Consider the following 15,293-nt stretch of genomic DNA (forward strand, 5'->3'; position numbering starts at 1 on the left):
ATGGTAAATTATTACACTTACTCCAAAGACAAATTTGATGATATTTGATAACAATCATATGGTAATACAAAGCATATAATTGTTACCAATGGTCATAAATCTTCTGGTTGCCTACTAAATTATTTTCATAAATAGTAAGCTAATAGAGCTGACATTTACATTATGGCACAAAATGAGAGAATAAACCTTTTCTTAAGAACTACACTTCCTATTTTTCACTTTTTGATTACTCTATTAGTAGAAGAACAAACTGAAACATAAGGGGATTTCAAATAGAATCTCGGTTAACCATTACAAAAACAGAAAAGATCTATATTAGAAAATATGGAGAACCCCAATTTCGACCAAAACACTGTAAGTGCAGAGTCAAGTTTTATACTCAAAATGTTAAGTAAAACAGAAGGATACAGACAGAAGAGTAATAACAATTAATTGCTTGCAAGATCTTAGGTGTAGTAGAAGAAACGGCTCCTCCTCATACGTAACTGTCTATTAGTGACTTCCTCATTTCTTCAACAATGGAACTTGGTTGAGCCTCCCTCAATTTGAAAACACTCTCAATGACCGATAACTCGGTGGCACTGGTGTCTGAACCACAAAATGCAGTCCAGTCATTTGCTGTCAACCCAGCAGCAATCACCGCACTTCCACGATTCACGGTTCCAGCAACTAATGGGACCTGAAGAAGAGTTGATAGCTCATCTAGATCTTCAATAGATGTATGTGGATGAACCTGCAGAATATTTGCACTTCAGGTAATTCTTTTACATGAAGTTGAAGGAATGAAGCTCAATATGGAAACTACACTTGGTTAAGGAGCACAGGAGGTTAATATTACCAAGCCACCCCTGTTTGTGAAGCTACAGTAGCTTCCCACGAGGTCGTTGCCTGCTACTGTCTGCCTAAAGACCTCAACTCCCAGAACATCAGCAATGAGATCTTCAGTTTCCTGATCACAACGAGAGAACTTGATTCTTTTAGTAGAAAAAGAGGAATGCATGGCAAAAGTCAGAAGTAAAGCAGCCTCAAGTTCCAGTTGTATAATTTGCAAAAGACAACTTTTTTAAGAAGATACTCCAATCAAAGAGTCCATATTCTGTAGCATGTCCTGTCTTTATTTGAATATGTGCTCAACATTGACACTCAGTTCAGAAATTACCCACACTGCTCAAAAGAAGCTATTGTTTTCGAGGCAGGTACAAGCTATTTCATGAACATTTTCGAGGAACTAGGATATTAAAAAAATTGAAATGGGAGATCACTGTTCAAGAGATTACAAGCTAAGACAAACTGATGGTGAGATAGAAAGTGACTAGAAAGCATAATGTGAAGTGGGAAGGATAAGTCAAAAAATACCCGATCAAGATCAGTATGTGCGAGAGCGACATGATCATTACAAGCAATTGTATTCCCCAGAGCAGACAATCTCTCTTGTATACGTTGAACAACAACTTGGTCAGGTAGGCTGTTCCTCAAGTGCTGGAGTTCTTCAAATGCAAAGAACAGGAACAGAATGTCAATTATATAATTTGGCAATGCACATCAACACTAAATAACACAAAATTAAAGAACCAGAAGAATTTCGTGCAAACACACATGTATAATGGCAATGCTTAAAACTTTGAGCAATCATGTGCAAGACATTAAATCATTATTGCATAATGATGAAGTTTTTATATTCATAATCATGTGGGTACTTTATTTTTCATCCTTTTTCTTTTTTTTTCAAAAAAACATATGTACATTTCTCATCCTTACTGCCCACAAAAAATTAATGCCTCTATGATTTTTTTAGATGAAAAAATCACTTTAATTGAGAAAAGAATGAAAGAATGCATAGGCATACAAAAAACCAAGCCCACAAAAAGGAAAGACACCATTTACAAGAAGGGGCTCCAACTATGCAAATTCATTTCTAAAGAATAATTACAAAAAGTCTTCGCAATTGAAGCAGAGAGAGAAACATGAAAACGAACAAGGGACCTGGTCCCTCTCCACTCCCCTAGACGCCCTTCTGTGTCCCTCATCCCACAAAACCCATAACACCCACACACACCGGCAAGCAAAAGAAACCAACCTCTATGATCTTTTAATAGGAAATAGTAACATTATCAATGAGATAGAAATTACAAAAAAGGGAGTATCTTTCCGATCCAATGAATTAAGAAAAAGACTACCCCAATTGGTCATGCAATTGGATATTTCAAAGAAAAATATAATAAACACTTACCAATTTGGTAGTAACCACTAAAATTACATAAGAAATTTCAAATAGACATAAAGAATTTATGATGAGTCTTGAACCTTGAGTAAGACAAAGATTCAAATCTGGAATTTTTTTATTAATTGATTAAAGGAGATAGGGAAAGCCTAATATATACAAGGGTAACTCAATCTCACAATGGAATCATCCATGACAATAGTTTCAAACTCCTGACCAAGGAGATAACCATTCATGTAAATAACCAGTGTCAGACATTATTAGTACACAAAAAAAAAAGGCAAAATTAGATTTGTTTTTCTGATGACAAACATTCAATCAGAATTTAATTGTTGGTATGAAATTACAAAAGAGCAACATACATAATGCCATTCAAACGGCAAGATTGTAATCACAAAAAAAAAATGAACATAGACCAACACCAACCAAGAAAGAGATGTATGCAAAAGGTGTTAAAAAAATGTATAAAATCCGATCCTTTAGTTCAAAATGAGCATATATAGGTTTTAATGATGAAAGTCCACAATTCAAAATCTCAAATATTGTTTTCAATTACATACTCCGATTCAATACTCTCTTAGTCTTAAAGATACACAGATACTAAAACAAATGTGTACCCCAACTATGAAATCAAGAGCGTAATATGACAAGAAAGATAGAAAAAGGATTACCTTGGTCAGTAGTGGTGTGTGGTAGAAGAAGCCCATTTTTATTTCCTAAAAGAAAAACAATGTCACATAAATTGGGTCTCACGTCATTAACGGTTACCCTAACTTATGAAAATAATAATTAAAAATAAACAAAGGAGTGAGTTTTAGTTTTACCAGCACATAGACGACCAATAATGCGAGTGCCATGAATAGATGTTTTAACCACGGGAATGACAGCACCTAATTCAGCTTCAAAGGTACTAAACATGAAAAAAAAAATTCTTATTGAGAAATTGGTTAAGTTCACAAGATAAAATGAATAAAGGGAAAAGAAAAAACCTATAGAAATCCTCAGAACCACCAATTGCAACCAGACAGTACGAATTAGTGAGCTTGGAGAAAACTCCAATTTCACATGAGTTTTCAAACATAAGCCCTAAAAAAGAACAAACAAAAGAATATATAAGTAGAAGAAGAACAAAAAAAAAAAAAAAAAAGAATGTAAAGCATAAACTTACTGGTCGCCATGAAAAGGTTGAAGAAGGAAGATGAAGAAGAAATTCACAACCGCTATGTCAAAAAGATCCCAATTGAAACCTAATTTACAAAATAAACTGTAAACCCCACATTTATAGGCAAAATCTATAACCAATCTTAATCAAATATAGAAATAATTATTGCTGCTGTAATTTAAGAATTTATATGTAATTTGTTTTAAATTTTAGGTTAATATTGTCAATGAACTACAAATAATTTTAAGAGATCGTGACCGTTTACAATTTCCATCTTTATTTTTTTTAAAAAAAATTATCTTCCCATTTTATGATTATTTATTAACAAAAAAAACCTATTTTTAATACAATATCAAAATGCGTGGGTGTGACGGCAGAAGGAAATCCAAGTTGGCCACTTGAAATTCCTGTTTCTTTGGGATCAAGTAATGCTTTTTAGTGGGTGTGCACGGTTTGCTTTGGTTTGGTTCGGTTCGATTATGGACCAACCAAGAACCGAACCCTAAATCGAGTGTTTTATTTACAGTTTTTTTAATCAAACCAACCTAATCAGATCAGGTGAGAAGGTATGTCCTTCTACCTTATGCATTCGGTCAGGTCATAAGGTCGGTTAAAACCTAATGCACAACAATCGCCCTTTCGAAGTTTTAAGGGATTTATCAAATAGCTGTTGAATAAAGATGACATCTATTTGTCTAACTTCGGTAATAAAATCAAGGAGAAAAGTTCAAGAACTCAATGAATGAATTAAATGGAAGCAAAGGAAGAAGAATTAGGATGAGAACTAAAAGGGGAGAAAGTTTACCTCAAACAATAGGAGAAGTGAAATTGCGTTTGCGGCGGCCGTCGTCGAGAGGAGAATGACTAGAGCGAGAGGCGGGAGAGTACAGGGAGTGGGAGTGGGAGTGGGAGTGGGAAAGAGAGCGGGAGAGGTTCTAGGTTTTCCAAGTAATTTTAGTTTTCTATTTTCAAAATGGGATTGTGCCGATGGGCTGGGCTTAGTTTCTTTTTCATGGTAAAGTATCATTTTTTTCAAATACTTGTGGAGGGTTTCGAGCAGAGAATGATTATGATAATCATTGTATTTTAATAATATGTGTTTGGACTTATGGTTATTATTGAAAGTGTTATGGTAATACGTGTTTGGAGAAAGAGTTATAATTGTGGTGTTATTATAACATGTGTTTAGAGAAAAAGTTATGAGCCTAGTATTATGATAAAATGAAGTATGAAAATTTGTAGGGTTATTTAACCCTAATCCTAAAAATTGTAAACTATTTCCCCAATCAAGGTTTGGACCATAATTCTTTTCCTAAGCCCTCTAAATCCCCACCCCCAAACAAACCCTCCAAGTTTGTTTATTTTTAATATATACACACTAAAATGTGTCTCTAAAATTTGAAAACACTATGGGCATAAACATTATTGTTACCATTTAATCATTTTCGGTAAAAAAAATAACAAAGGAGATTAAAAGGGAAACCTTTTAGAATATTGATTAAATTGTAATCTCAAAACTAAGCTAACAATTAGGAGTCAGAAAAATAAAATGAAAACCAAAAAAGAAGAAAAGTGTTTTAATAACAATTAATAATAAAAATAAAACAGCATTTATATTATGTTAAAAATGATCTACAAAACCATTTATATTATGTTAAAAATGATCTACAATGGAATCACTGCAATGTAGTTACAATTATGGTTCCTATTTCATCTTGATACCAACAATCCTATTTTGCAAAAATTAGAGTTCACTCAACAAACTCTCTTTTAATATATTAAAATTCATTTCAATTTAAACAATAGTGATACTTTTAATATATTAAAATTCATATCAATTTAAAGAATATTGATACGATAATTGTATCAATATAAACCAGATAATTGTATCAATATAAACCATAACTTTGAAGTTGGTACCAATTTAAATTTGAACTATTAGTTTTACGTTTAAATTGATACTAACTCATATATACATTGATATAATTATTATTTAGAGTGTAATTGTTACAAGTCCATAGTTCAGAAAGTATAAAATGATATTTGCCATACTAAAAGAACATCTCTTTTGATCAGTGAGAAAAGTTAAATTCCTTGGGATTTGGCTTTAGCCCTCTTATAAATTTCATAACATCAAATTAACAAAATTTTAAAGGTATTCAAATTAACAAATAGATAAAAAAAAAAATTGTTATTAATGGTCATATTTGTTATATTTCCATTAATAGATTCATCCGTTTTATCAATGTCATATTCATAGACATCGAAATGTCATTCAAACTGAGCCAAAACAAACTCTTCAAAACATGGTATTAACATTTTGTAGATAAAAAGAAAAAAAAAACAAACAAACAAAAAAAGTTAACAATAGATAAATAGTTTACAAGATATTGACTTTACATGATCCAAAACAAACAAATACCTCTTCAACGAAAAAGAATTATAAATTTGAATCCCCACTCTCCTGTATGAAAGGTAAATATAAACAAATATATATGAAGTGTTTCGCTAATGATTTCTTTCTTTTGATGAATTTAGAACCTTGTTGAGGGCTGCACTAAGAAACTCTTCAAAATATGATATTATTCAGAGCATAACTGAAGCTCAACAAAATGTGAACTTGAAGATTTAAAGTGACCAAACAAGTGGAAGACCCTATTTCATTCCAAGCCATATACGCTCATTTTACCCATATACATACTCATGAATTAAAAAAAAAAAATACTAATTCAACATAACCGACGCAAATTAGAGAAATAAAAGAAAAACGACAATGGAAAACTTTGAAATCACAATTCTTCTTTACTTGTGAAAGAACAAAACTCGCTTTCTGCCTTTTCTTCTCTCGCTAGCCTGCAAAGCATAGTACAATTTAACTATTATTCAGAAGATAAAAGGATAATGTTGCTCTTGACAAAGCAATTTAAGAACTAAGCTTCGAAAACATTGTTAGCTCAGCAACATTTGCCATTGCTAGTACCTCACTTCAGAGCAATTAAGGAAATTCTAAACTCTCAGGCTTGATATCTGAAATTACTATTAGGCCATTAAAAAAATGTCTAAACTACATTGGTTATTCCGTTTTTGTTTACGACGAGATTAAGCAGACTAAAATCACATTGGTGGTAAACTGCAAACTCGAACTCCTAGTGCTGGGCACAATGTTGTCAGTTGATTGGATAGTATCCCTAAAATATAATTACAAAAGAAAACCACTATCCCAATATTCCTAAATCCCAATTGTTTTAACGATGTCTCACTAATAGCAAATGAAAGGAAGCTCTCATAGCAAAGGAATTCAGACCAAAAGTCCCAGAGATTCCACTCCGACTTTCCTAGGGGAAGATCAATTATTACATCAGTCGTCTATCAAAAAGAATTATTTATTAGAAATAGAGAGCACCAAACAATTTGTGTTTAGGGCAATTCATTGAAATTAGAAGTTTAGGGCAAAAAAATGAACTCACCTTATAAAATCTTAATGGTACAAAATACAGATTAAATTTTCTTCCCCTTTTTCCTTCAGTAGCCTTGAAGAGGGAGATTACCAGATTTACATATCCTCAAAAGAGCAAGAGTAAAGGGCGTGCTCATGTACTGGCAGCTACTAGATTTACATATCCTCGAAAGAGCAAGAGTAAAAATGGCATGCTCATGAACTGGCAGCTGGATGGGTGGACAGCTCGTCCATATGAATGACAGTGGGACTTACATAAAGAGGGGAGATCTTGAGTCATTGTAACTAACTAGAGAAATATGATAGTATAGAACACTAACTAGAGAAATCTGAAAGTATACAACGGATATACAAAAGAATGAACTGGAGAGAAGCTAAGATAAGGATCTAAGATTTTTTCTGGAGACACTCAGCCCTAATTATGTAGAAAGGAACGTGTCAAAAGACTAATTTTATCGTAGGCTCTCTAGAAACTAGACTAAAAAACATGAACAGCTCTTCCACTAAGCCTAGTTTCTCAGCCTTGATTGCATATGGGGAAAGGAAAGATCAAGCCAGGAAAGAGAGAGAGCTATTATCTTTCTTGGTCGTCGGTCAAGCAAAATATTCAATCGTCTTCCGGTGAAAGGAATGTTCCGTTTATGAAACTCATTTCTGAAGTCCTGAAGTTTTTTTTACATATATTTTTAAATTCAATAATATATAATTCCAAAACTAAATATTTTATATACTTCCAAAATGATTCCCTACAATAAAAGATTTTTCCTACAAAAAGAAAATCAAAAAATAAAAACAGAAGTTACATCCCGTTATTTTCAAGCAAAGAATTGGAGACAAAAAATAGAAGACATACCCTTAGAATAAATAATCTCAAGGTTAGCACTATGGTATCTCTGCAACTGCAAACGAAATAAATAAATAAATAAATCACTGCAGACAATGCAATTGAAAATATTACATTATAAAAATGAATTACATTTTAAAATCAGAACTTGATATAATGCAAGAACTTCCTTAAATTTTATTTTATATTTGTGAGTGTCTAAACCAACTTAAATTTTATTTTATATTTGTGAGTGTCTAAACCAACTTAGATGCAACTTAAATAATATTTATTTTAATATTCGTGAGTGTCTAAATCAACTTACATGCAACTTAAATAATATTACGGGACAACCTGCCTAACCCAACAACATTTAGGTGTCAAAAAAACTAATAGGAAATTAACTTCTAAATAGGTAACCACTATAGGTTGAATCTTTGATCTCTTACTCATCTTTGACCTTAGTGACTATGCATTTAATTTACCACTATGCTATAACCCATGATGGTTAACAACTTCCTTATATTGTAATTGAATTGATAATACAGCAATGTCAAATGAAAGTTCAAATTTCTTTACCCAAAATTTTTTTTGATCCTAGTCCCAGTTCAGCTAGGTTCAGTCGTGAATTCAAACTGATGTAATATTGTCTGAAGTATTTTTTTTCAAAGCAACGGAATTTTTTAACTGATTTAGTAAAAAGTACACAGAAGTTTTTTTTTTTTTTATCAATTTTGAGAAGCTTCTAATAAACACTCAAACTAGAATTAATCTGTTAGGTAACCAACCTAACAAGGAAATGCTAAAGAATACAAGAACATATTATTGAAAAGAGAGACAACGAGTTCACACCAATTTACGTGGAAACCCGAGTACCGGGAGAAAAACCACGATTGTTTGTTGTTATTATTTTCTAATGAATAAAACAATGGGTACATGGGAGAATAAATAGAGTACACAATGGAATAAAAAAGGAAAAGATTTAGGAAAATAAGGAATACATTCCCATAATCTTTCCATAATTATTCTAGGATTCTAACAAGGAAAAAGCCTAGAAAAAAAGGAAAGAATTCCAACACTCCCCCTCAAGTTGGGACGTAAATATCAATGAGGCCCAACTTGCTAACGCAGAAAGTCGAAGTTTGGTCTGAGAAGCCCTTTGGTAAGAACATCAGCAACCTGTTGACTCGAAGGGATGTACGGAATGCATATGCTCCCACTGTCAAGTTTTTCTTTGATAAAATGTCGATCAATCTCAACATGTTTAGTTCTATCATGTTGAACAGGGTTGTTAGCAATACTAATAGCGGCTTTATTATCACAGAAAAGCTTCAATGGTGTCTCACATTCCTGATGAAGATCTGTCAAAACTTTCTGAAGCCAAATTTCCTCACATATTCCTAAACTCATAGCTCTGTATTCAGCCTCAGCGCTGCTCCTGGCCACAACACTTTGCTTCTTACTCCTCCAAGTTACAAGATTGCCCCAAACAAAGGTACAATAACCAGAGGTAGATTTTCTGTCAACAACAGATCCTGCCCAATCCGAGTCAGTGTATGCCTCAATGGTCTTTCTGTCTGTTTTTCTAAACATCAGCCCTTTACCAGGTGTTGATTTTAAGTATCTCAAGATTCTGTTGACAGCTTTCATGTGTTCCTCATTAGGGGTCTGCATAAACTGGCTGACAACACTCACAGCAAAGGAAATATCAGGACGAGTATGAGATAAGTAAATTAATTTACCCACGAGGCGTTGATACTGTTCTTTATCAACTGGAACTTGATCATCAGAGTTTCCTAGTTTGCAGTTGAATTCAATAGGAGTGTCAGTGGGACGACATCCTAACATACCTGTCTCGGTTAACAAATCAAGGATGTATTTTCTTTGAGATACGGAGATACCTTCTTTAGATCTGGCCACCTCCATTCCAAGGAAATATTTCAAATTTCCCAAATCCTTGATTTCAAACTCATCGCCCATTCTCTGCTTTAGTTGACTGATTTCTGCCTGATCATCTCCAGTCAAAACAATGTCATCCACATAAACTATTAGAACAGCAATCTTTCCTGTTTTGGAAACCTTTGTAAATAAAGTATGATCAGAGTGTCCCTGCCTGTACCCTTGGGACTTGACAAAGGTAGTGAATCTGTCAAACCATGCTCTGGGAGACTGTTTCAGACCATATATAGATTTCTGGAGTTTACACACATGCTGACCAAACTGGGCTTCAAATCCAGGCGGAGGGCTCATGTAGACTTCCTCTACGAGGTCTCCATTCAAAAAGGCATTCTTAACATCCAGCTGATATAGAGGCCAATCTTTGTTCACAGCAACAAATAACAGAACTCTAATAGTATTCAACTTAGCAACTGGAGAAAAAGTTTCTGAATAGTCAATACCATAGGTTTGAGTAAATCCCTTCGCAACTAACCTTGCCTTGTGTCTGTCAAGAGTACCATCAGCTTTGTATTTGAGAGAGAACACCCATTTGCATCCCACAGTTTTGTGTCCCTTAGGTAGAGTACAAATGTCCCAAGTACTATTCTTTTCAAGAGCTTTCATCTCTTCCATGACAGCATTCTTCCATTCAGGATACTTTAAAGCAGTGTAGATATCTTTTGGTATTATGGTAGAGTCAAGGCTTGCTGTAAAAGCTCTGAACTGAGGAGAGAGACTATCGTAGGAAACATAATTGCAAATGGGGTGTTTAGTACAAGACCTGGTGCCTTTTCTCAGAGCAATGGGAATGTCAAGAGAGGAATCATACTCATCTGATTTTCCTGTATGACCCTGTTCCGCTTCATTATTACGGGTTTCTATTCTGACCTCAATCTCATCACCACTGTCCTTTTCTTCCACGTTTTCAAGAACAGCAACATTAGACCTGTCATTCTCACTTATCATATTCTTAGTACAGGGTTCAGTAGGGTTTTCCATACCTTGATCTCGAGAGAGGTTCAGAGTCTTGGACTGGAGCCGGCGGCTGACTAGTAGGGGAACCGACTTCCTTTTTGTGATTCCTCCTGTAGTACGTTTTCCAGGGGACTTGGTTTGTGGGTAGGACTATGGAATGAGGAATGATGTTAGACACAACACTAGGAGTGGGTTCGATGAATTCAAAGGTGTTGTTAGACTCTTCACTCACACTCTCCCCCTGAAGATGGCTAACGGGAAAGTAGGGTCGATCCTCACAGAAAGTAACATCCATAGTGACAAAGTATTTTCTGGATGGTGGGTGAAAACATTTATAACCACGCTGGTGAGGGGGATACCCAACAAACACACATGCCTGAGCCCGAGGGGTAAATTTGGTTTGATTAGGGCCAAAATTATGGACATAAGCGGTACACCCAAACACACGAAGAGGAACCTCAGAAACATGACGAGTCGATGGGTAGGACTCCTTAAGACAATCTAAGGGAGTTTGAAGATGAAGAATACGAGAAGGCATTCTATTGATTAAATGAGCTGCTGTAAGAATAGCATCTCCCCACAAGTATGAAGGAAGGGAAGTAGAAAGCATAAGGGAACGGGCTACTTCCAGAAGGTGACGGTTTTTTCGCTCGGCCACTCCATTTTGTTGAGGAGTGTAGGCGCACGAGTTTTGATGAACAATCCCCTTGGAAGCAAGAAATTCACTAAGGTTATGGTTTTGGAATTCCCGACCATTATCACTCCGAAGAATAGCAATTTTTTGATGGAATTGTGTTTCAATGGTGTGATAGAAATTTTGAAACATAGAGGAAACCTCAGATTTATCAGTGATAAGGTAGACCCAGGTAAGACGGGTATGATCATCAATGAAGGTTACGAACCACCGTTTTCCAGATGAGGTTGTTATCTTGGATGGTCCCCAGACATCACTATGAACAAGAGTGAAGGGTTGGGTTGGTTTGTATGGTTGTGAGGGAAAAGAGACTCGATGTTGTTTGGCCTGAATACACACATCACAAGATAAGGTAGTCATCTCAACTTTAGAGAAGAGATGTGGAAATAAATGTTTCATATATTGAAAATTAGAGGTGGCCTAAACGAAAATGCCACAACATACAATCTTGTTCAGAAGTAGTGAAATAGGAAGATAAGAGACTAGTCCTAGGAATGCTACTAGAAGAGGTATCGTCATCAAGGAGGTAGAGTCCCCTACTATGCCGGGCAGTGCCAATCATCCTCCCCGAGCTCAAGTCCTGAAAAGAGACAGAATCAGGTAAGAATATTGCTTTGCAGTTTAACTCATGAGTGATCTTGCTTATCGAAAGCAAATTATAAGATAGTTTGGGCACATGCAAAACATTATGTAAGGAGAGCCCTGCACAAGGAGAAATCTTCCCCTTTCCAGCAATGGGGGCCAAGGAGCCATCTGCAATTCTAATTGTCTCGTTCCCAGCACAAGGAATGTAAGATACAAAATGTTCAGAGGACCCAGTCAAATGATCTGTGGCACCAGAATCCAGAATCCAGGGGTTCTTCCCATCAATACTAACAAGACCGAAGGAATGAGGTATACCTGATTGGACAATGGCACCTAAAGTGGCAAGACTGAGATCAGTTTGGTTTTTGTGTGGATCGGATTGTTGAGGAGGTTCAGCAGACTCACTCACATACGCCCGCCCTGTGTTCTGTTTGTCGTTGGAAGGGCGTTTCTTACTTCCTGGGGGACGACCATGTAACTTCCAACATTGTTCTTTGGTATGCCATTGTTTTTTGCAATGCTCGCAGACAGGAATTGGTTTTCCATTATGCTTGTCACTGCTACTGTTAGAAGATCTTGCACTAAAAGCAGCAGAGTCAATAGTAGGGGTTGCGGAAATATTCATAGCACTTGTGCGATCTTCCTCGAGGCGGATTTCAGAGCAAACTTCCATCAGGGAGGGAATCGGTCTTTGACCTAGTATACGCCCTCGAACTACATCAAACTTAGGATTAAGACCAGCAAGAAAGTCATAAATCCTGTCATTCTCTTCAATTCTCGAGTACTGTACACCATCAGTGGGATCACGCCAGACTAGTTCTCTGCATAGGTCCATTTCTTGCCATATAAGAGAAAGCTTATTGAAAAAGGATGTGACATCCATGGTTCCTTGCTTGCATTCATGAACTTGCTTTCTCAGCGTGTATAGACGAGAGGCATTCTGACGTTTTGAGTAAAGTGTCTGGGCTGTGTCCCAAATATCCTTGGCTGTTGCAGCAAACAATAACGGCTTGCCAATTTGAGGTTCCATACTATTGATCAATATGGATCGAAGAATAGAGTCTTCTGCCTTCCAATATCGTTCATGTGGGTCGCCCGGTAGGGGGCGAGGTATTTCCCCTGTCAGAAAGCTAAATTTTTGTCGTCCTTCGAGGACCATCTTTACTGACTGAGACCATGAGAAATAGTTGTTGCCATTCAACTTTTCTCCTGAAAGATGATACATGGAAGACTGAGCCACCGTATTAGTCATATAAGGAGAGGATACATTAGGGAACGAGTTTACCGGATTCTCAAAATACATCGGTAGAGTGGATGTCGTCCCTAAGGTAGCCTCAAGTGCTGCTATCTGTTGTCGAAGCCCTTCCAATTGTTGATGAACTATTCCCGAGGAAGCTTGCACGTTACGGTTGGAATATGCCGAAGATTCACCAACCTCAAATGTTGAGTGAATTTGAGAGTTTTTAACATCGGGATGGTAGCTAGGATCATTGGGTGGCTGGCCATACAGATTTGACGGCAGAAGCGGTGGTAGCCGATTGGAATTAGATGGCAGAACATAAATCGGGGCGTGGGGAGCAATATAGGCCGCGGACGAAGAAAAGGGTTGGACAGATGGGATGGTCGGCGCCGTCTGAGGAAGAAAACCAGGCGCGTGGTGGTCTGGTGGCGGCGCGTGGTGGTCCGGTGACGGCGCGGACGACTGCGGTAATGACGAAAAATTATTTTCGGACGTTTTCTGTAGCCGGCTTAATAATTCGTCCATGGCAGCACTCATCCGAGCATCGATGGCAGCAGCTACGGCAGCACTAAAATTGATGGCTGTCCCTTCTGTTTGATTTTCATAAGTGGTTTGGTTTTTTTGGGTTTCTAGGGTGTTTTCATTGTCCCGCTCTGATACCATATTGAAAAGAGAGACAACGAGTTCACACCAATTTACGTGGAAACCCGAGTACCGGGAGAAAAACCACGATTGTTTGTTGTTATTATTTTCTAATGAATAAAGCAATAGGTACAAGGGAGAATAAATAGAGTACACAATGGAATAAAAAAGGAAAAGATTTAGGAAAATAAGGAATACATTCTCATAATCTTTCCATAATTATTCTAGGATTCTAACAAGGAAAAAGCCTAGAAAAAAAAGGAAAGAATTCCAACACATATAAGGAACACTAAAAGATAGAATTATATTGCAATATCAAGAAGAAACTACAATATACCTCAGCACATTCAAAAGGGCTGAGAATCCTCTCCCAGATTCCCCAAGAAAATCCTTCACAAAAATGCTTCACACCCTTCCTCTCATCTACGCCGTCTATTTATAACAAAAAGCCCTAAAAACTTACTAACTATTACTATTTTGTCCATTCTAATAACTATACTAATAGTCTTCTAATAATTCAACTATTTCTACAACTACGGGTACATAATCATATCAGGCTATTTCTTGAAGGATAAAATTTGCGTACATCTCATTTTATCAAACTTGAGAAAGTACCTATCTGATATTCACTAACCCTGATACAACACTCCAACAATTTCGTCAATGACCCAAATTTAAAATATTATAATATATTCCTCCTTTTCTGAACAAAAAAACACACCAAGAAGTATTGGGTATTCTGCATTCTATATGTAGTATGCAGGTACGAAAACCTACAGGCTCTTGCATCAAGGACTGTGGGTAACTATATGATGCAGAATTAAATTCTACCTTTGCAACCATCAAAACTTTGCATCTAATGTCAAGATCATCATAAATATAAGGTCCTTAGGATTTGTGTATTGAAGCTATTAGTCAGTTTACAATTACATTTCTTACAAGAAGAATGTATGTACATGCAGTTGCCCGTATACGATGTAACAATAATGAAAATAGCGTATTGAAGACTTCATTTCTAAAGAAACTCGCCAATTTGAGATTTGTTCCTTAAGCAGTGATGCAAATTCTTTTCCTATCCTTTCCATTTTTTTCCTCATGTAGGGGGTGGGGGTGTGGGATCTGGAAACAAACACACCAATTAACTTGTGAAAAACTACATTACTATTCCTTACTTACCAGCTAACATCTGCAGAATTGTTGTCCGCTCGCATGTGATGGTCAACATTGTTAGAACCAGTTATTGTAAACTCCGTAGGGTGTCCAAATAGAATAGAAACCTACCAGGATGTAAATACATAATGCTTATAAGGAAAAGAATAACCAACGTGAAAGTACATTTTTTTGAGATCAATAGAAAATGTTTGGACTATAAGTAACTCCAGATAAAATAACAACCCTTTCAAGAGGCAGAAAACCTACCCATTTGGAAAGTAATAAAATCAAAATTTATAGATCCTAAAAGCTAAAATTTAATAATTTGAAGTCCATGGCTTATAGTGAAGAACACGTGTAATGCCCTAGGTCCAAAAATTGAATTAGCATTTGGAATTCAGATT

General features: G+C 36.0%; 2 protein-coding genes across 3 annotated transcripts in view; both read right to left on the reverse strand.

Moving 5' to 3' along the window:
* Nucleotides 1-205: 205 nt before the first annotated feature.
* LOC101212091 (eukaryotic translation initiation factor 6-2) lies at nt 206-4,348 on the reverse strand. The gene is made up of 8 exons (XM_004147292.3): nt 4,189-4,348; nt 3,390-3,468; nt 3,211-3,307; nt 3,046-3,131; nt 2,893-2,937; nt 1,357-1,487; nt 839-949; nt 206-733 (listed from the first exon to the last, which is right to left on the reverse strand). The coding sequence occupies exons 2-8, from the start codon at nt 3,397-3,399 to the stop codon at nt 476-478; spliced, it is 738 nt and encodes a 245-aa protein (XP_004147340.1). The 5' UTR covers nt 3,400-3,468; nt 4,189-4,348; the 3' UTR covers nt 206-475.
* Nucleotides 4,349-5,863: 1,515 nt separating this feature from the next.
* Nucleotides 5,864-15,293, reverse strand: part of LOC101216431 — a 35,112-nt gene continuing 25,682 nt past the window's right edge. For both annotated transcript variants that reach the window (XM_011651136.2, XM_011651135.2), the window contains exons 19-21: nt 14,914-15,014; nt 7,694-7,739; nt 5,864-6,236 (exon numbers count right to left, since the gene is read on the reverse strand). In XM_011651136.2, coding sequence (XP_011649438.1) covers nt 6,186-6,236; nt 7,694-7,739; nt 14,914-15,014 — 198 coding nt within the window. In that variant the 3' untranslated portion in view covers nt 5,864-6,185. The remainder of the gene's footprint in view (nt 6,237-7,693; nt 7,740-14,913; nt 15,015-15,293) is intronic.

The sequence above is a fragment of the Cucumis sativus genome, chromosome 2 (assembly GCF_000004075.3).
Source record: "Cucumis sativus cultivar 9930 chromosome 2, Cucumber_9930_V3, whole genome shotgun sequence".
In the NCBI taxonomy this organism is placed as follows: domain Eukaryota; kingdom Viridiplantae; phylum Streptophyta; class Magnoliopsida; order Cucurbitales; family Cucurbitaceae; genus Cucumis; species Cucumis sativus.